General features: G+C 49.5%; 5 protein-coding genes across 5 annotated transcripts in view; 3 read left to right on the top strand and 2 right to left on the bottom strand.

The window, feature by feature from the left end:
* Positions 1-3,753, top strand: part of CkaCkLH20_07912 (proline oxidase) — a gene marked incomplete at both ends in the record, with an annotated part of 9,402 nt that extends 5,649 nt beyond the window's left edge. Inside the window, one exon of the mRNA XM_038890628.1 lies at positions 2,444-3,753. Coding sequence (XP_038744236.1) covers positions 2,444-3,753 — 1,310 coding nt within the window. The remainder of the gene's footprint in view (positions 1-2,443) is intronic.
* Positions 3,754-4,371: 618 nt separating this feature from the next.
* CkaCkLH20_07911 (duf1680 domain containing protein) lies at positions 4,372-6,622 on the top strand (the record flags this gene model as incomplete). Its single annotated transcript, XM_038890627.1, has 3 exons — positions 4,372-5,161; positions 5,225-5,646; positions 5,705-6,622. 3 exons carry the CDS (start codon positions 4,372-4,374, stop codon positions 6,620-6,622), a joined length of 2,130 nt encoding a protein of 709 aa, XP_038744235.1.
* Positions 6,623-6,964: 342 nt separating this feature from the next.
* CkaCkLH20_07910 (serine carboxypeptidase) lies at positions 6,965-8,959 on the bottom strand (the record flags this gene model as incomplete). The annotated part of the gene is made up of 7 exons (XM_038890626.1): positions 6,965-7,134; positions 7,193-7,553; positions 7,606-7,647; positions 7,702-8,108; positions 8,157-8,393; positions 8,447-8,609; positions 8,681-8,959. 7 exons carry the CDS (start codon positions 8,957-8,959, stop codon positions 6,965-6,967), a joined length of 1,659 nt encoding a protein of 552 aa, XP_038744234.1.
* A 942-nt stretch (positions 8,960-9,901) lies between these two features.
* Positions 9,902-11,263, bottom strand: CkaCkLH20_07909 (putative YDG/SRA domain-containing protein; the record flags this gene model as incomplete). Its single annotated transcript, XM_038890625.1, has 1 exon — positions 9,902-11,263. One exon carries the CDS (start codon positions 11,261-11,263, stop codon positions 9,902-9,904), a length of 1,362 nt encoding a protein of 453 aa, XP_038744233.1.
* Positions 11,264-14,364: 3,101 nt separating this feature from the next.
* On the top strand, positions 14,365-19,565 carry CkaCkLH20_07908 (uncharacterized protein; the record flags this gene model as incomplete). The annotated part of the gene is made up of 7 exons (XM_038890624.1): positions 14,365-14,679; positions 14,733-15,006; positions 15,065-15,240; positions 15,293-15,473; positions 15,535-15,935; positions 16,857-18,751; positions 18,803-19,565. The coding sequence occupies 7 exons, from the start codon at positions 14,365-14,367 to the stop codon at positions 19,563-19,565; spliced, it is 4,005 nt and encodes a 1,334-aa protein (XP_038744232.1).
* Between the last annotated feature and the right edge of the window lie 820 nt (positions 19,566-20,385).

Below are 20,385 nucleotides of genomic sequence, written 5' to 3'. Positions count from 1 at the left end.
ATTAATAAAAATTTTTACCCCCCCCCCCCCCCCCCCCCTATTAATAAATAATATCTCTTTATATATTTAAAATAAATATTATCCTTATTAATAATATAATTAACTTTAATAGCTTTATAATAAGTAATTTAATTTTTATAGATACTTTTAACTATTTAAATTTAATAAGTAAAAGGTTTTAAATAAATACTATATAAAGCTAAAAGACTTAAGCCTCTATACTATATTAATTATTCTATACTTAAGTAGAGATATATAATAACTTAAAAAGTAATAAAGTAACTTAAATTAATATATTTAGATTTATAATACTAAAAAGAGGTTATATAACTATTAATAATATTAATATATTAACTATAATAGCTCTTATAATATTATATTAATTTAACTTATTACTTATAAGGTATTTACCCCTATTATTACTACTATATAAGCTAAAAACTCTAAATACTAATAATAGCTTAATAGTTAGGCCTATAAGGCCTCTATTAATAAAGCCTCTAAACTAAATTAATACCTATAATAGTCTATTACTTAGCTTATTAATAACTCTATATAGTAATAGTTATTCTATTATTAAACCTTCTTAATACTTAATAGACTTACTCTTAATATATTTACTATACCTACTATAGCTATAGACTATAAGAGGACCTTTAGCCTAATAGGACTTACCCTTATATTATAGAGGCTATTAATAAAGCCCTTAATATTAAAAGAGGCTTAATACCTCTAAAATTAATTATAAAATAGCTCTATTACTATTAGTAGTTAATACTTTATAAGGAGGTAGATATAAAATTAATATAGGGGGAGGAAAAGGCTCTTAAGCCCTCTAGGGGCCCTTAATACTATAAATATATAAGTTCTTCCCCTTAAATACTTTATAATAGCTTTATTAATATCCTAAATAGGTTAATAAGCTAATTTAATTAAGTATTTACCTAAATAATTAAATATTAAGCAATTTTATAGTTAAATAGTTAAATAACCCCCCTTAATTTAACTTAATTAATTAGGCTGCTATACTAGTAGGCGTTAGTTAGCCCTAGGTATAAGAAATGGCAGTGTACGCAGGTGCTTCGTTGAGACAAAAGGTTTGAAGGACGCAGTGAATTTCGACCGAATCGGAAGCGTCGCTTTGCCGCTGTTGGAATTTCAGGAGGCGGATGTAGCGATTTGCGTCCGGAAGACACTGGTATCGCAGCCCGATGTCATTCTGGGCTACGTCGACGCAGAGAGGCGGCTCTTTATAGGTGTCATTGGTCGATGAAAATTCATGCAACGAGGGGTTAGAAGATCTTGCCACCTCGTTGTCAGGTCGGCTTGGCATTGAGGCTCGTCGACATGTCTCGGTTGTATCGCAGGGAGTGTTCTTCGTCATTGCTGGCAGCGAACGCGATCGAAGCTTCATGATAGGTGTTGAAAATGATCTCGAGGGATTGTGCGCGTTATTTTAGCCGCATTTTATACGTGGCGTTAGCTTTCGGGGTGTGTAACGTGGACATCAACTGCATCAGCTGAAATGCATGTTCCGGACGATGCTGCTGTCATGATACGGGATGTGTCAGCACAAAGTTGAATTGGGAGAAGAGCTTTGTTATTGGACCTATCGATGATCCCTGGCGTTCAAATGGAAAAAGAAGAAGGCGGCAAAAAAATGGCGGCTGAGAAAGTAACCAAGCCGCAACTGACACCTCGCATTTTTGTCGACTCCGAGCCTTGTTTGGCCATACATTTACTTTCAACAACAATCTCTGGGGCTTTTAGACTTGGGCTGTTAGCAAGAGATCTGGGCTTCTTTTTGAAGAAAAACATTGTTGATCAGGTCCAGGATATCTGACATATCTTGAATCTTGGTTTGGCATTCTCTCCAGCAGCCGATCGCTCACGCTGTATGATGTTCTTATGCATCCTAGAACAGCATTCTTCACTTTGCGAATATGCAAGGAGTCATCTGGCCCGACACAGCCAAATTAGGATTGTCGAACACTCCAAGTACCGCCATGGATGCACGCCTCGTCAATGCTGGCGCCAGGCCCACCGCGCGATGAGGCGGTCCGCATCGGTATGCCCAGCTTTGGTGTAGAAATGGCAAGGCTGTGAAGACGAGAGGTACTTGGAGGTCTCCCAAGTAAGACATCCCAAAGAAGGGCTAAAGGCCTCAAGAGCCTGACATGAAAGGGTCTGCTTCCATTTCCATTATCAAAGATATAAAGAAGGCGCCTGACGACAGCCAAATATACGCCTTCGCATTTACTGCTCTAGCCAGGTTGCCCTCCTCTTTGACTGCCGTCATGAGCTACTCTTACCAGGTTCAAAGTATGTCGGACGAGGAGCAACGCCAGCCGGCCCGTACCCCTGAAAGCCTTCAAAATTCAGAAAATAGCGGTGTGTGCATGGTTCCCTCCTGATGCCTGTGCCTGACACTGACGCAAACAAGATGATTCCGACGTACCTATGGTATACCCAGACGCGGCAGATGTTTTGACGACCGTCGAGGTTCTTCTCGGACTCTCAATAGTTGGCGGAATCGCTGTACTGGCCTTCGTAATCATCTTTCTAGTCCAGGCCGACTCGGTCGGTCCTGGTGACGAGGGTTTCAGCCTATACAAGAATAGCCGCTTCGAGGAGTGCGCGGCCCGTAATGTCGACCACATCAACTGCACCTCCTATCTAGAACGTAAAAGGCTCCTCCCATCAGTCGACAATTTAAGATATCATAACACCACCGTATTCAGCTTCTTCCCATGGAACAACAAGGCAGACACACTTTTGTGGTGCGACATTGTGGGATGCCTATCGGACTACCAAGTTGTGCCAGCAATCCCAGCCCCCGAGGCTACTACCTCCTCGGCCTTGTTCACATGGCTTGGCTTGACAGAGGTTTGGATCATCACGAGCTATGCGTTCCTCAAAACATTCGGTTTTGAACCTCACTTGCCACAAGACTGTCACGAAAGGGTGACCTGGATGTGGGTCGGTACCATAGGGTCAGTCTTGACGATGATATGGTGGTGGATTGACGTTTTCAGAATGAGCGGTTCGCCGCTGGCCGCGTACGGCATGTCATATTTCAACTGGGTCGCGACGTGGAGGGCTGCACAGTCTTTCAACTGCCATCCCGTGTCCTGCGCCTTCCACCACAGGCCCATGCTGCGCAACCTTCTGTGGCGCGTTGTGTTCACCGCCGCTGTCGCCCAGCTGGGGGCCACCATTTACATCGTGTACCTGTCCCAACGTCGCTTCCCTCAGTCGACATTCTACCAATTTCTTGAAGACGAGTACACAAATACCCCTGGAGGAGCCTCGCCCTGTACAGCCGCCGAAATCCGCGATAACCCTTTTCTCTTCAGATATTGGACTTTGGGAAACGGAACTACAGACTTTCACGAATCAGCAGCCGCGGCTTCATTCACGGTGTTAGGTGTCGTTACGATATTTGAAATGATCGCGGTAGCCTGGCGCATGTTCCGCAAGAAACGCTTAGATCATGGGTTTTCTGGCATTGCAATATTCGGCGCTTTGTTCAGGGCTTTTGCCCTCGTTGGCTCGTTCTGCCTCTTTGGATATCTGGCGATCCGCTCGAGTATTTTCTTTCTACAAACCGCCAACGGCGAGGCTCCGTTTGTTATTGACCATACATGCATGGTCATTCATGTGGGAATGAGTGCCTGGCGACACTTTCTGGATGTAGAAGTCGAGAACATGGGATACAAAGTCGCAAAGGGTCTTCTCAATGTAGGACTTTGATCTTCGGCAGTAGAATAAACGTACCCAGCCAGACTGCTGAGATCAAAATTTACTTTGTGTAGTATTGTAAAGAGAAACTTGCCCAACCTTATACACATGGTTCACTGCTATTATTTAGCTTTTTCTGTCATTGCTCTTTATCAGAGGCCTTACATCAACCCGGAGTGGAATTTCCAGGTCGGCCCTGTGGCCCGGCTTGGCATCCCGTAGCGACCGCCCCGGGCCCCACCCCGATCTTGCATCGGGACAATCTGTCCCGCGAGATCAGATCAATGGCAAGACCTGTCATCCATAGTGACATCCACCCCGCGCCTCGTAACATGCCATCGAAAACGTCACCCGCATTGCACACAACAAGGAACAGGAATTCGCCGCGTGATACACAGCAGCAAATGGTACACAACCACCTTGACGCACTATTGAGGCATCGGGCGCAGCACATGCAGGCGTATTACTTACACCCTATCCGATTATGCTCAAATGAAACTTACAACGGTCTATTCCAAACCATGTCACCGCCGATTTAATACTTGAAGACTTCGTTATGAATCCCCAGTGTGGTGTCTCCGTCGGACACGTGCTTCTATGATAGTTTCCTCAGCCTCTTGCGTCGCCACTATGTGCTCCACTGGCTATTCCGATAGGAGTCTCGTTCCTTTCAAGTACGAACTCTATCCTCTGGGAACAATTCAGCCCAACGGATGGTTCAGAGACCAGCTTCGACTCAGTGCGAAAGGTCTTGGGGGACACTTGTTCCACTTCTACCGCTTCGTCAAGCAAAGCACTTGGCTTGGGGGGACGTGGGAGTACACCCCCTTGAACGAGGCCGCCCCGTACTGGTACAACTACATTGTCCCCCTAGCCTATACTCTCGATCAAGAGTCAGACCCCAAGCTATTTTTCGAGATTAAAAGGCAGGCCGAATATTTCTTGGATTACACCCTCGAGCATCAGGCGGAAGACGGTTGGCTAGGCCCGGAGACCAATGCCCACACCCGTGGCATATGGGCGCGATGTCTGCTGCTTCAGGGACTCACGAATCATGCCATTGCAGATTCCTCAAGGCGCGCAATGATTCTGGATGCCGTTTTCCGTTTCGTTCGATTGGTCCATAGCATGCTGAAGAACAACTACCAAGGCTACATACCCCAGGAAGGCGACGTGTTCGACTTACAACTATTTGGAGTTGCCCGAGCTCACGAATTGGCTCTTACACTTCAATGGCTCTACGGACAAACCGACGATACCAATGACCGCCACATAATCTGGGAGGTCATGGACATGATGTGGGAGGGGTCCCGGATCATGGAGAGAGATTGGACGAAGTTCTTTGGAGAGGATTTCCCGAAAGAGCCATCAGTCAGGCACAAGTCATTGAACTTCAAACATGGCGTGAACGTTGCCCAGGGTAAGAAACTCGGATGAAGTATGAAAACTACATCTCGAGAATCGTAACTAACACTCTTTGCAGGTCTCCGATACCCAGCTCATCTCTACCGCATGAAACCTTCCGAAGACCTTGCGGCTCTTTGCAGGGAAGCAGTCAACAAAACATTCGCCTTCCACGGCACTGCCGCGGGCTCCATCAGCAGCGACGAGTACATCGGCGGTCTTTCTCCACAACGTGGCTCCGAGCTTTGCTGTTCGGTCGAGCTCATGTTCTCCCTTTCTTACCTTTATCAACTCTTTGGAGATAATCACTTCGCCGACATGGTAGAATCGGCAGCTTTCAACGCCGTGCCTGCCGGCATCAGTGCCGACTGGTGGAGTCATCAATACATCACGCAGGTCAACCAGCCCTGGGCCCGCGAACTCGAGCTACCAGAGGGAGACAAAACACCGTTCTATGATGTCTGTCGATATGCCAACGTGTTTGGGCTGGAACCTGAGTTTGTAAGTACCTCAACGCCACCTCATGAAGTGATCATCACTAAGACCTTCGCTTGAAAAGCCTTGCTGTACTGTCAACCACCCGACAGCTTACCCAAAGCTCCTGATGAACGCATTTCTCTGGAAACGTTCTGGTGAAGGGGCCCTGGCTATACTTCACGCCTACTTGATCCCATCGAGACTGAAGACGGATGGAATTACCATCAACTGCGAGTCAAACTACCCGTTTGCCCCTTGTGCACTACGATACATCATATCTACCGACAAGGCCTTCGACTTTCTCATCCGTATACCAACTTGGGCCACGGCTTCTTCGACAGTTGAGCTGAGAGAAACAATCTCGGAAGATTCGGTAGAAATAAGGCAATTTGTACCAAATACCAAGGATAAGTCCGAGTGCGTCCACAAGATCAGCGTACCATCAGCAGGCAACTTCGACGTGTTCGTTACCATCAATGCAGAAGTTCGCATCGAGAAACACGACAAAAATTCCATCAGCATTCACTACGGACCATTGCTATATGCATTTGAGATCGACTTCGAGACCAAAACAAGACTTCCTCGCAACTACAAGGACCAGTCTTCCGACTGCGCTGAAATTCTTGCCGTAAGAGAGCAGGAGCACGAGCCATGGATGACACAAACACGAGACCATGACTATCTTCCCCTCTCTGATTGGAACATTGGTATCGATCCATCAAAGACAGTGAAGGTTGTTGTTGATAGACAGCCTTGGAGTGAAGGAGAGCAAAGGAAGGTTTCTGGCCTCCCCGATCCGGTCTGGAACACCGGGGCTTCTCCCGTGCATCTCGAAGTCACAGCAGCTTGGGTCAGTTGGCCTACTCTTAACGGGACGGCAGCTGATCCTGGTGATGTGGAGAGGAAAGTTCAGGGCGACCCTTTTACGGCCAAGTTGGTACCATACGGAACTGCGAAGCTTCACGTAGCCCAGTTTCCGGTGGTGGATATTGCAAGTTAGCATCGTCGCAATACTTGTTAAGAGTATGTCTTGGGAAGCTAAAACAGTGAACGGCTATGTTTTCGGGTTCTCGACAGACAATTGAGCATTCATACATACCAATCAATCTTGACATAGCCTGTGTCAGCTTCTAGTAGAATGTGATAGTATTAGGCGAGAGTTCGGAAGAGTTAATCAGTCGATATTCAGTGACTAGACCAAAAGGTCCCATGCTCATTCAAAATGAACGCTCAATTATGTAGCTATTGCTAGGAGTCCCTTAGATAGACTAAACATGATCTAGGCCCCTAAGACATCCCTTTCGCTCGACCTAATTCCATAGTTACATGAAGTGGTGATCTCTCACGCCTGGGTCTGTGCAGGCAAAGGCGGGAGCGTAGTGGTCTTTGTCGTCTTAGCCGTGCCGTTGGTCTTGAAAGTGCTGTCAGGCGTAATCTCAACTTCGCCAGTAGCAACGTCGAAGCGATTGGTGGTTCTGTTGAAGATCTGAAAGGATGCAGAAGGTTGGAAGTCTGCGAATGTTAGACCGTTCTTCTCATCTGGCGTATGTGAAGGAGACTGGATTCTTACAGGGAATTTCATGGCCAGCATTCCAGACACGAGTGAAGCTGAGCTTTCCGTATTGTCTCGTTTCACCGTATGCGACGCCGTCAACCGTCAACTCGGTGTAGCCTGCATCGCGGAAGTCCTCTGCACCAGACCAATTAGCGGCGAGTGAAAGAGCTTCGCCGCCGATCCAGTTACAGATGTAGTCCGCATCCCCGAACACCAGAGACACTTGAACATCTAGCTCGAGCAGCTTCTCAATGTCAGGTAGATAGCCGACAGCGAAGTCTCCTGAGAGGGTGTAAGCTGTGTAAAGCAGATTGTTCGACGTGTAGTTGAGGTCTACACCGAGTGCGTTTTGGACTGGCCCTGTGTTCAAGTACGGCTGCGGATTGTCAGTTATCGTGGTGTGTCACAAACTCATGGCAGTCACATACTCGCCAATAGTTGGGTGGGACATCTTCTCCAGAGCGGAAGCGCTGTTTTCGTCAGTTGTTTTCACCAGCAATTGCACTCTGTGTAAGGCAACTTACGATGTCGTATGTGCCGCGACCTTCTAAGTTGAAAGTGTAGAACATGCCCTCAACATCAGATTGGCAGATGAACTGAGCGGCCGAGCAAGCCGAACGACGAACAATGGAGTCTCTCTCGAGCCAGTCGCAGTAGTCGAGCTTCTCTTGGCAACCACCAGGACGATCTCGGTTCCACTTGCCGTACTCATAGATCGTGTCGTTGATGAGGTCTACACCATAGCCGTTGTTCTCGGCTCTTGTGAAGTCAAGCAGATACCGTGTCTGGACATGCTCGTCTACGATGCCGTTGACGATACCAAGACTCTTCAAGTTGAGCTTCCGACCCGTGGTGGTGTTTTCGTCAAGTTCCGAGTTCTTCTCGTTGAACAAGGTGTAAAATGCAGGACCCCAGTGTCCACCGAACGATTCTAGACGACATCAGTCGAGGGGATTGACATCTGTGCTGGAGAACCTACCAGCCCAGAGATGGAAGTCGATTGAGGAGATGTTGGACGGGCTCAGCTGCGGCAAAGCGTCGTAAAAGCCTTGCAGAACCTCCCAGCAGGTAATGGCAGCTAGTCGACTAGTATCCTCCTTTGTAGGATCTATGACTGCCCAGCGGCCCTCTCTCTCGTCGGGGCTTTCGGCTTCCTTGTCTACGAGAAGGTAGGTTGGGTCAAGGAAACCCACCTCTTTCTCACTATAAGAGAAACCTGCGTGAGATTTTAGTAGAGGGATTGAAACTTCGGAGGACTCGAGCAAATACCTGTTCCAACGGGTTGTGAAAGAAATAACACGTTGGAGATCTCAGTCCAGGAGTAATCCCGCAAGACCGTAGTCATGTTCTCAACAACCTCGCAGGGTCCGATCTCCTCGAATAGACCAATTAGGGAGTCAGACCCAGGCCCTCCATTGAGCCAGAGGGTAACCTATTGCATAACAATCAGCGGGAGGGCTTCAAAGCTCAAGCCCTACCGGGCTAGAAGTCCAAGAAGCTTACAGGGTCATTGGCGGGGTCTCGACGCGATTCAAAGAACCAGAAGAAGACGTGCACATCAGGAGCGATGTCAATGTAACCACTATAGGAGTTCACTCCTGGAGTGGTTTCACAGATTCCCTCCTTACCGGGTTCTTTGAATCGAATTTGTGAGCCTCCCGGGCTGGTGATGGTGGTCACCCCATCTGCCGCATCAGGGGCCTGTCTCGGTGGCAGGACGGCAGTGAGCGCAGGCACCACGCCAACTAGGAGTATGGCTGCGGAGAAGAGTTGATATCTCATAGTAATAGGAGTTCAATGAAACCGAAGCAGCCTCATCACTGGCACTAGAGAAGACGGGGACATTGGAATCGTCGGCGGTACTCCTGATATATCTATATGATGATCATGGGCAATTCGTTTACTGGATTAGGCAGCTCATGCCCAGTTCGTCAGGTTGCAACGCGCCCGAAGCTCTTCACAAAAGGTGACATTCGCCCGTTGGAATACATTCTCCCGTCTTTAGGGTAGTATTCTCTCTATGGTTGATGGTTCTGTCGGATCTCATCCCTAAAATCAACTTGCATGTAGAATACGAAGCCAACTGCAAGTCTGGATGACGTCACAATGGGCAGCTTTGCGTAGATGCGGAGAAACAGCCTGCGGTTCACTGTTGCGGGGGAGCTTCACTTAACATCGACGTCGCCGGTATGCTACGAGCCGCCCCAATCACCATGAACTGCCAAGAAGTGTGCTAAACGAATTCCCTATTGACCTATTTGCAATGTCCAGCAACCGCTGCCGCGTTTCCAGCAACCAATTATCATAGTGACGATCATCCGCCAAATCATACGTTGCCTCGGGGTGCCTCCCGATCTCCGATACTTATCGATCGGGCATCCCGAGCCTGCATCCGGCCCCTGTACTGTGTCCTCAAGCAAGTCATCCCTTCCAAATCCGTCCTCTCAACCGCGTCGAACCATTCCAATAGGATGTTGCTCATCCATGCCATAAGCTTTGCGGGCAGGTATCATGATCCTCCCAATCCGAGCGAAGCCCTGTCGTAGGCAATCTCGTCGAGTTCCCTGCGATGTCAGCCCAAGTTCCTTTCCTCTCGAGATTGTAGGCATACCTTCGGAAGAGAAAGCCAGTTCCAGTCCACTGGCTCTTTGCCAAGCAGTTATGTAGGCCCCTCAGTGATTCAACGAGCTTTAGCTGCCAACAAGGCGCCATGCCCTTTTGTCATTAGTATCCCTCCTTCATCTCCCCGTGGATCTTGCGCTGCTCTTGGTCAGGGATTGCCATGAGCGTCGCCCACTCCAACTGGTTACCCAAACGGTGGAGCTCGAACCGCAAGTGCGAGTTGCCGTTGTCATCGCCGTCGACTTGGCCGTGGACAGCATGAACGCGGTACAGTCCATCATATCGGATGCCGACCACAGGAGCCCAGACATTGGTGATGTCCTTGCCGGTGTCGGCTGCACGAAGCACGCGAACAGGGAGCTGGTTCTCTAGGGAGGCCAAGAGGGCTTTGTTGCCGGTCTTCGATCCGGAGTAGAGAAGCACGTCGCCGTTGTCTCGGTCGAGAAGGTCGGGTTTGCCTGACCTGACGACTGAGTAGGCACCATCATGAGATGTTCCGCTGATACCCGAGTACCAGGAAGCGTGGGCTCCGTTGAATACGGCGGCTGACTGAGCAGGCCACCATGAGCCGACGGCGATACCGTTGTGTCCGAGACGTTTAGCCTCCTTTTTGAGGTGGGCGTAGTCTGGGTTCGCGACCCAAGACTTCTTCTTGTTCTTCAACTTGTAAGCAATTCCTCTCATGGGTCCCTCGTCGCCAAAGATCGGGTGGTCTGCGGGTGGGCGGCAAAAGCTGGGCGAGGTGGGCGACGTGGGCTCGGTGTCCGAGTACACGACAATGGGAGAAGAGGCTGGAGAAACAAGCTCAGGACTGGTGCTTCGAGACGCCGCGAGAGCAAGTTCGGGACTGGTGCTTCTAGACGCCTCGAGAGCAAGCTCGGGGCCGGTGTCTGAAGAGGCCGCTAGATAACCCCCGTGATAGTTGGCTGGAAAGGCCACGAGAGAAGCGTCGTGGACAGCAGCTGGAGAGGACAGATGAGGAACTTGGGGAAGGCTGACAGGAGTTGATACCATCTGAGGATCGGGCATGTCGTAACCTGTGACACTGACCTGGCCGTTCTCTCCAGCCATTGTCGCAAATCTGACGTCTCGCAATTTGCGGTAAAACTTCTGGGCGCGTCTCTTCTCGTCGGCGGAAAAGAACTTCTGGCCTTGAGCGAACTTGGTGTGAAACACGTTCGCCAACGCAACAGCCAAATGACCGAATGTCTCATGATTCAGATTGTGCCAGGTGAAGCCTTCGAGATGTTTGAGTAAGAAACGAAAAAGTTTGGCCTTTTCGGCGTCAGGTTCGTGGTTGTAGGACGAGGCGCCAGCCATATGAAGAGTAGTGAAGTGGAAATGCACAGCGGTGCAATAGACATCGTAGTCGTCGTAGAAGGATTCTCCGGGCTTCAGCTTGGGGTGGTGTGACAAGCTCTGTCCCGGGAGCATACCGCCGTTCGAATCCATGTGGCCGTCCATCACGAAGTGCTAGTAGGTGATGGTAGAGTCGCTGTTCCTTGCGTCGTGAGTCGGGTCTGAAAGCTACGTACATCAGCCAAGCGATCGGGGCAAGCAAAAATCATCAACAAACCTATTTTTGAGGCGACCGGTTTCGTTCGTCGCGATTTTATCGTCGCGATTTTATCGTCTCGATGCGATGAGAGCCTCGCCTTCAGCTCAAGGCGGACTCCAAAGACGAGGTTTGGCGATGGCAAGTTGATGATGATGCCAAACTGGCAGAAGGTGAAAAGTTTTGTGGGTGACTAAATATTTTCGAGGGCAAGCACACGTTTTGGTTTTGGAAAGAAAGCACCCATGGCCAGCTGAGAAGGGTTTGAAGAAAACCGAGTCGTCATGGTGACCGTCGATAATGCCTCCTCGTGAATCAAGTGCGGCTTAGAACAGACGGGGCTAGTAACTAGCCGTCAAGGGACGGGCTCGAGTTTGCAGTCCAATGCAACTCCAACTGCGTCTTTCACGGGCAGGTGACTGATTTAAAGGCTTGTGTAGTACTTTTATGTTAGTGCTTGTGATGTCATCTCTTTGTGAACTGTATACTGAGAATGCATTGGAAAGAAAGATGCCAGAAGGTTATGAAGACTTTGGACTGTTTGTCACTATATATACATATTCAGATCTCATCAATACTCTAGTTTAGGATATATCCAAATTGTTTCTCTTGGGGCTAAGCTTTAGATGACCATTGTGTCGTTTGAAACTTTGACACAATCGCTCTGTATACTTCTTTATGAGAAACGCTGATGGGATGATTTGTCTAACGTCTGAGAATGTTGAGACAGTGTAGGAACCGCGGTAATTTATGGCTTTATATATAAGATTGGTAACTTGCTATGGGCTTTAGAGAAGATGCCAGAATTGCGACGCCAGTGGTTCTCATGAGTGAGTTGCCAACTTGTCACAGAAATCATTCTTTTATCCTGCGACTCCAAATAAGAATCGTTGACTAGAAATGCTTGTCTATAAATTGACAGACATTGATATGCGGGATAAGTTGATTCTGGGTTTGGAGACTGAAGAGGATCCATTGTTTCGTCTCCCAAATAATTTGCAATTTAGTTCAATTAGGTCTCAGTCTATTGAAATTATGGCACATTACCCTGCCATAAGACTCTGTGCATAGTATGGCAGGAGTAGACTAGAATCAACGAGTTGTCAACACCCAGCAGACACAAGATGTCTTTTCCATTCTCACTTCAGGAAGATGATTTTGTCCTTACGACTTGCGCGCGGTTGACTCATTTCACTGCTGAGACCACAACACCACTCAGCAGTTCACTCTTGTAGTACAATAAGAAAGTTGCCGCTTCGTCTAACTCTTAAGAAACAATCATAAATACATAATCACTGTTATACATATTCCAGAACTTTCCTATAGTTGAATTGAGCAATAGTGACATGAAGACTTAACAGTTAGTTAAATCCTCTAATCATTTAAGTAGTTGAGGTTTAGTTTGACGTGTTACTATTCACCAGGGAGATACAGTCTATACCTGCCTTTTTCTACTAGCAGCATTCCCTATTAGAAAGCTTTGTCGAGAGTCAAATGGCTTGGGTTCTTAAGTTCGCTAATTTGGTCGTTTAAACTGAGTCGTTCGCGTTTGTTGATGTCTCTCGCTTACTATCGGCTAGTATCCAGCCATCCCCTGCTTATTACTCTTTCACTGGCCCTTCCAAATAGGCCAACAATACCCATAAAATGGACGCCAACTCGGGGGTTCAACGCGTGTCTGCAAGCTGCCAGTCGAACTATCGGCAGGGGATGCCCGGCCGGCAACGGACCAATGGCCAAGACAACCATCGGCGGCACGGACGGACTGATATGCACCCCGCATCCCACCAACCACCCGACGTCCTAATGACACGACAAAATGCTCGAAAAGGCATCTGGAGATAAGTTAGTCCTAGGATCTACCTAGATAAGCGGTCCTATCAGTTCGTATCAGTACGTATCTCTTATCTGCAATTGACTCAGGAGGCAATGCGGGAGAGCCGATGAGGAGACGTCTCCGACCCCGCACCGCTTCGAAACTACGGATATCTGGGGGACTCGAGCGGTTGGCCTTCCCGATATCCACCTGTGATGGCTGTACCAAGACAGTTGATGTTTCTGGAAGCGGTAGTTCCTGATGGAGTCTTCAAACACTCAGCGACGGATCACGAAGCGATCATCTTATGCGTGGGTAGCCGGCGGTTTATGTTCGTCTTGATCAGATGTGCTGACGGTTGGCGCTTCTGTCGGCAGGTGCTCGCGATGTCGGAGGCAGAAGATCAAGTGTTCGGGATTGCATCCGTGCAACAACTGTACTCAGCGGCGGCTAACCTGCATATTCGATGAGCGCGATAACAAGGTTATGGTCACCCAAGGGTATGTCATTCAGCGCTGACTTTCCTTGGGCAAGGGCTTATTCTGACATCAACTACGCTAGGTACCTGTCAGAGTTACAGCAGAAGATCGCACGCTTAGAACGCCTTCAAGCAAGAGCCTTTGCAGAGGAAAGCTTGAGAAGAGGTGAAGGCAGTGCTGAGAGTGCTGCTAACCAAGAAGGTACCGGTTTAAGTAGTCTTTTAACGGGCTTGGGCTCGCACTAACAAATAAACAGATGAATTCGGAGAAGCCTCACGATATGACGAGCACCGGAGGCACAGCTATCATAGCCCAGAGGCAGTCCGAAGAGACTCTCCGCCGAGGAATCAACCTGATGGCGACGGGCCAGATTTGACAAATCCGCTTACGGCAACGCCATCCAGGTATTGTCTATCGGCGTCCAATGGAATGGCTTGTAAGATGGACTTGTTTCTTGCAATGTTCCAAAACTAACTTGGATGTAGACTTTCTCGCTCCTTCATCCAACTGGTCCTTCTCACGCCAAGTACTCAGCGTCACTCATCAACATGTCTACCAATCTCCTCTCCCTACAAACAGCTTGCTGTTCGACGGATGCGCTTACGACTTGGGATGGGACGGCTCTCGGACTACACAAGCTTTGGACAGTCGACTAATACCCAGCATCGACTACGCCATCTTCTTGATCAATGCAGTGAAGTTTCACTGCGGCCAAATGTTTCACCTGTTTGAGGTGGACGAGTTCATGGTCAATATGCAGAACTTCTATGCCAAGTCTTCCACCGATAGGGCAGAAGACACCAGCCTCTGGTATATTCACTTCCTTGTCATCCTCGCCTTTGGAAAGAGTCTCATACAGCGGAAGAGCGAAGGCAAGAGGCCAGCTGGGGCGGACTTCTTTGTAAGAGCTCTTCAGCTGTTGCCTGATGTCACTGCACTATGCAAGGAACCCATACTATCCTCCGAAATCCTGTGCTCTATCGCTTGGTACTACCAAGCTTTAGACTTCCGGCATTCATCACACAACTTCGTAAGTCCATCAGAGACTATACAGCCTAAGATAACTTACAAACACCTCAACAGATTGGGCAGGCGAAGAGCATGGCAATGAATCACGGAATGCATACAGACATGCCAATAATGGATTTGGGACCCGAACTCGTTCAAAGATGTCGCAAGATCTGGTGGACAGTGTATGTCCTGGATCGTCAGATGAGCTCGTTAATGGGGTTACCACAGTCTACGTTAGACGAGGGCGTCTATTGTCAGCTTCCGTCCTACTCCGGGTCCGTACAACGAACGACGGCCTTGAGTATGCAGATCAAATTTGCTCGCATCATTGCCGAGATCAGCAGCAGTGAGTCAATCTTCTCTACGGTCTGTCATGTTAGTTCTTGCTAACGGACTCGGCTCAGCCGTCTATGGCACAACGGGCAGACTCAACAAGAGGTTTGTGCTTGGAACCAAAGCAGTTCTGCAAAGTATCGTTTCAGTTGCCGATGAACTGCGGACATCTTTCCCGCTGCATGCTGATGAGAGATTTGACGGTATCTCTCGACTGTCTGCTCACTTACACCTTCTGTACTACCAGGTAAGAATGCCTGAAGTGCCAGCCCATTCTCTCACTGACGACGAAATCCCAGTGCATCGTCCTCGCAACGAGACCTCTCCTCCTGTGCTGCCTCATCAAGCGATTTGAGTCGCCTCTTGAAGCAGACTCGTTGATCGCATCTCCTAAAGTTCGGAACCCTGTGCAGATGTGCGCAGAATCCTCCATTCAGATCCTCAACATCCTCGACCGCCTCAGAGCACAGGGCCTGCTGGGTAAGTCCATGGAGTATTGAAGCACTATTCTTTTGCTATCGAAGACTGACTTTTGTCCAAGAAACATTCCTTCCGCTCGACCTCGACTCCTTATTCGTATCCACAGTTGCCCTCCTTGTCGCCCGCGCCGTGGATTCTCGCTTGATAGAGAGTCAATCCCCATGGCTCGAAAAGTCGCATGCCATACTTGAGGAAATGGTAGCTGGTGGAAATCTCATCGCCGAGTTCAGGAGAAACGAAATGCAGAAGTTGGAAGAAATGCTCAGCGAATTCCTCGCCTCTCAGTCGGGGAACGCCAACAGTGTAGTCGACGCGGTTCAGACAGCGGAGTGGCAGCAGACCGAGCCCTCTTCTGTTCTTCAAGATGTGGTACAAACGGACGCAGCGCCAGCATATCCTGATTTTACGAAGGAAACCAGCAGCCAGGCAGAGGATCTGACGGCGCAACAGATCATCGATGTGGTCAGTTCAATGGAGTGGGAGGATAATGAATGGATGTCTTTTACGGTGCTTGATGAACAACCCTAGATCTGGTTTGAGGGGGCTCGTGGGGCATTTTATCTGGCGTTTTTACTTTGGCTCATCTTCACGAAATTGACGAGATCTACTACCGGTCCTCCTCATCTTCAGTTGCACTCGGAGAGGAGTTAAAATCTTTCTCATACCTACTTGTAGCATCACACTGATTTTATTGACAGAATTCTGGCAAAAGGAAGTTCTTGTTGCTTTTCAAGTCTAAAGTTAAGGTTGATTCAGTCAATGGTGGTCACGAGCATCCGACCCCAGATTCTCCCAGTGGATCAAGGTTGCAACCACCCATCTGAGGTTGATTGAAAGGAAGCAACATCCCGGCCGCTTTTCCGAGGTGACCTCACCAGATAGCAGTCGAAATTTGAGGGGAAGCACAAAAGATATCACCCACATGATGATTACGACTCCGCTCAAGTGCATGCGAGGTACCTTACATGAAGGTGTAGCGAGAACCCCGGTCATATTATAGAGACGCGCCTGTCGATCATTTGCTAATAGCCGAAGGAATCGGGTGATTCCCCGAAATGTTCTATTTCTCCTTCGCATGAATTCCTCCCGAGCTTCTTGATTGAGATGGTCCTCCACAGCCGATGGAACGATGCCTCATTGATGTCACCAAACGGCAGTTCTTTGCGGGCGAATGGGGGAGCAGTGCAGATGGGCAAGGGTGATTTACCTCCAATAACGATGAAGACTTAAGAGGCAAGGTACGCCGTTCGATGTACGACATGCATGCAAGGTACGAACGTCGCAACTTTTGTGCATTACAGAGCTTGCGCATAGCGACTCTTGTCTTCCAAGATGCTCCGTCTCCCAGGCTTCGTGCCAGCGCTGACACTGGTTCTTGCAAAGCTTGCCAAGGCTCAGGCCAACGACGATAACCTTGGTATTGGCAATGGCTTCATCGACTATGAAGCTGGCCAGTTCACCGGCCAGATAGTTCGCGATTCCCAGACACTCGCTTCGCTCAAGGTCGGATCTGGCTTCGATTTTCTGCCCTCCGACTTCCTCCCGAACCTGACGCATACAACCGGCGCGCATTTCATCGGAGATGTCACTTTTCGCTTCAAGGTCACCGGCAGCAACAACTGGACCGATGTCGACTCCGCCAGCACCAGAAGCCCAGTCACAGCTTTGGAGAACCTCGACGCTGGAGTCATCGCCGGTGCAGACCTGAGCCCAACATTGCCGAGCGGTCTGCCATTGACTGTCACCAGAGAATGGCTGGCCGAGGGCGAAGGCCTCGCGCTGCGTATCAATGTGACCAACACGGCCAACGCTACGGTTGAACTTGGATCCCTTGGCCTTCCCGTCACTATCAACAACGTCTTCAACACCCGAACGGCAGAGAATATCCAAGAGAAGTGCTCTCTTGCGGATCCTTACATTGGACTTGATGCCGGATACATTCGCGTTTCCCCTGTGACGGGAACAGGCAACGCGCTTGTCGTTGCGCCACTCGGATCAAGCCCTCTCGAAGCATGGAGACTACTCAGTGAGCCGCAGGGCGACTTCTACTACCAGTCGCAGACTTACGAGGGTAACTATGAGTGGATGATCCATTCACAAGCGTGGGCTGAGAATGAGTGGAAGGGCGGTGCACCCTGGAACACACCTACTTCCAAGACCCTGCAGGCCGGTGAGACATACTCCGTCGGTCTCAGATTTGTTGCTGCCGAGAGCATCCAAACCATCGAAGATGCCGTCGAGAAGTCCAACATCCCTCTCGCGGTGGGCATCCCGGGATACGTTGTTCCTTCAGATCTCACTGCCCGCCTCTACCTCACGCACTCTTCCCCCGTCAAGTCTATAGATGACTCTGGTGCTTTCACAGTGAAGCAGGATGAGGCAGCGAAGGGCTCGCCTTACCTGCTGACCCCAACGGAAGGCACCTGGGGCAGAACCAAGATCACCATCACTTACGAGGATGGCAAGATTCAAGTGGTTCACTACTTCATCACCAAAGCCGCTACTGAGACTGTTGCGGATCTGGGCCACTTTCTCACTACGGCTGCACACTTCACGGACGAATCCGACCCCTTCGGACGTGCCCCATCGATCATGGGTTACGACCGCGAAGTGAACGCCATTGTGGAGCAAGATTACCGAGTTTGGATCGCAGGTCTGAGTGACGAGGGAGGCACCGGCGCGTACGTCGCTGCGGCCACGAAGCTGTTCGTTCAGCCCGTCGCAAGCGAGGTTGAGGTCCTCGATGAGTTCATCCACGAGACCGTCCTCGGAACGATTCAGCCGCCCGACTCCTTCGCAGTCCGCGCGAGCACCTTCTTCTACCAGCCCGATGCTGTGAACTACACATACAACCCCGACTTTGACTGGACTACATGGGCTGCATGGAATAAGGAGAGGGCATACACCACGGTTCGTGCGTATAACTACGTGCATCCGGTGGTGGCGTACTGGTCCATGTACCGCGTTGCCAGAGATCACCCGGATGTTAAGACTCGAGAGGACTGGAGCTGGTACCTAAACCAAGCATTCAATACTGTCCAGTACTGCTTGGCCGATGGTGCTGCCGACTGTGACTATGGTTTGACTGGGTTGATGGGGGAGACGGTCTTCGCAGAGCTGCTTGAGGATCTCAAGCGGGAGAACATGACTCAGGAGGCGGCTGCTTTCGAGGAGTCGATGAAGTTCCGGGCTGAGTTTTGGGAGACTCTTGCAGTACCTTTCGGAAGCGAAATGGCCTGGGATAGCACTGGTCAGGAGGGAGTCTACTACTGGACCAAGTAAGTGCCACGTTCTCTGGATATTCATACTGACCCAGCTAACATGATCAGCTACTTCGGTCTCAATAGTACTGCGACCAAGGCCATCAACAGTATCACGGCTTACATGCCCACTGTAGCCCACTGGGGCTGGAACGGTAACGCTAGACGATACTGGGACTTCAACTACGGCGCCAAACACACCGGCACCGAGCGCCAGATCCACCACTACGGCTCCGGCCTCAACTCCCTCCCCATGCTCCACTACTACGAGCGCCACCCGAGCGACTTCAACGCCATCCGCGTCGCCTTCGCCGGAAACACTGCCCCCCTGAGCAACATCGACAAGGAAGGCTTCCCGTCCGCGGCATTCCACTCCTTCCCCGAGCACCTCGAATGGGACCCTTACACCGGCGACTACGGTCTGGGGTTCCTTGGTCTCGGTCTCGGGCAGACTCTTTACATTGTGAACACGGAGAAGTACGGCGAGGTTGTGTTCGGTGGCAATGTCATTGAGTCTAGCGATACAGCGGTGATTGCTGAGCCGAGAGATGCGGTCCGTCGCCGGGTGTTCGTGGCGGATTTGGGCCTCAAGATCTCTTTGAGTGCCGGTGCTATTGCAACTGTGACATATGACCGAGAGGCACAGACTGTGAAGCTCAGCGTTGACCAAGCTGCTTCCGAGGCGGCTCTGAAGGCGTCTTCGTCGATTGTTTGGCTTTCTCAGACTACGGGAGGGGCTGTATTCGAGGTCTCTGGCGCCACAAAGACGAGGGGAGGATACCAAGTCGATCTGTCAAGTGGAAAGACAGAAGTCACTGTTTCAAAGTTGTAGATTGTCCAACTGCAATCTTCATATATTACAGTTTAAATGTTGGAGCTTATATTGGGCCCGCCTCTTGTCGCTCAACTGTTCTCTAGAATGCGGCGTCTGAGCCCAAAAGTGAGTAAAAGTCATCAATGGTGTGCACATCGAATGACTGCCATAATAGTCAAGGGTATGAGCAAGGAGAAAAGTAGCCCATCAGATGTAGAACAGATGAGCAACTTCAATCCTAGAGGCTGCCTGGAGGTATCTCAGTTTCGTGGGGCAGGAAAATGGCCAAAATAGGACGACCAGGGACGGATAGAGTTATCCATTTCCATGCTGACGTACCACTAGCGATTTGTAGCGCAATGGAAGGATGGCACCTGTGACATTTTAAACTATTCAGCGAAAACAGCGTGTTATATCAATAACAAGTTCTGCTGTTGAAATAGCCGGTCGCGTCTGGATTGCTTGAATGTCAATTTAGCTTAGGAAGCCGCGATACTCTCTTACTGAAACGAAAGAACGTATGGAAAAGGTAGAGCCCAAGTAAACCGCAGATTTGATCAACAACGCCACAACATACCAAACGCCATAACATACCAAACGCCACAACATACCAAACGCCTCAACTTGAAATAAATCCTCACTCCATCAAATCGTCCAGCTTCTCTATCCAATAATCCGGCTCTTGCCAATACAAAGAGCCGTACAGACTCACAGGTCCTGTCTCTTCACAGTCCAGACGAACTCCTAACTCAGCGGCGCCCGCTAGGTTCTCTTGGGTGATAGTTTGCTCATCTTTCTCTCGAAACACCTGAATCATCCGATCGTCCCAGTATGTTCG

This window comes from Colletotrichum karsti (genome assembly GCF_011947395.1).
Source record: "Colletotrichum karsti strain CkLH20 chromosome Unknown Scaffold25, whole genome shotgun sequence".
Lineage (NCBI taxonomy): Eukaryota > Fungi > Ascomycota > Sordariomycetes > Glomerellales > Glomerellaceae > Colletotrichum > Colletotrichum karsti.
Note: the sequence above shows the minus strand (reverse complement) of the source record. Positions and strands in the feature narration are given on the sequence as shown.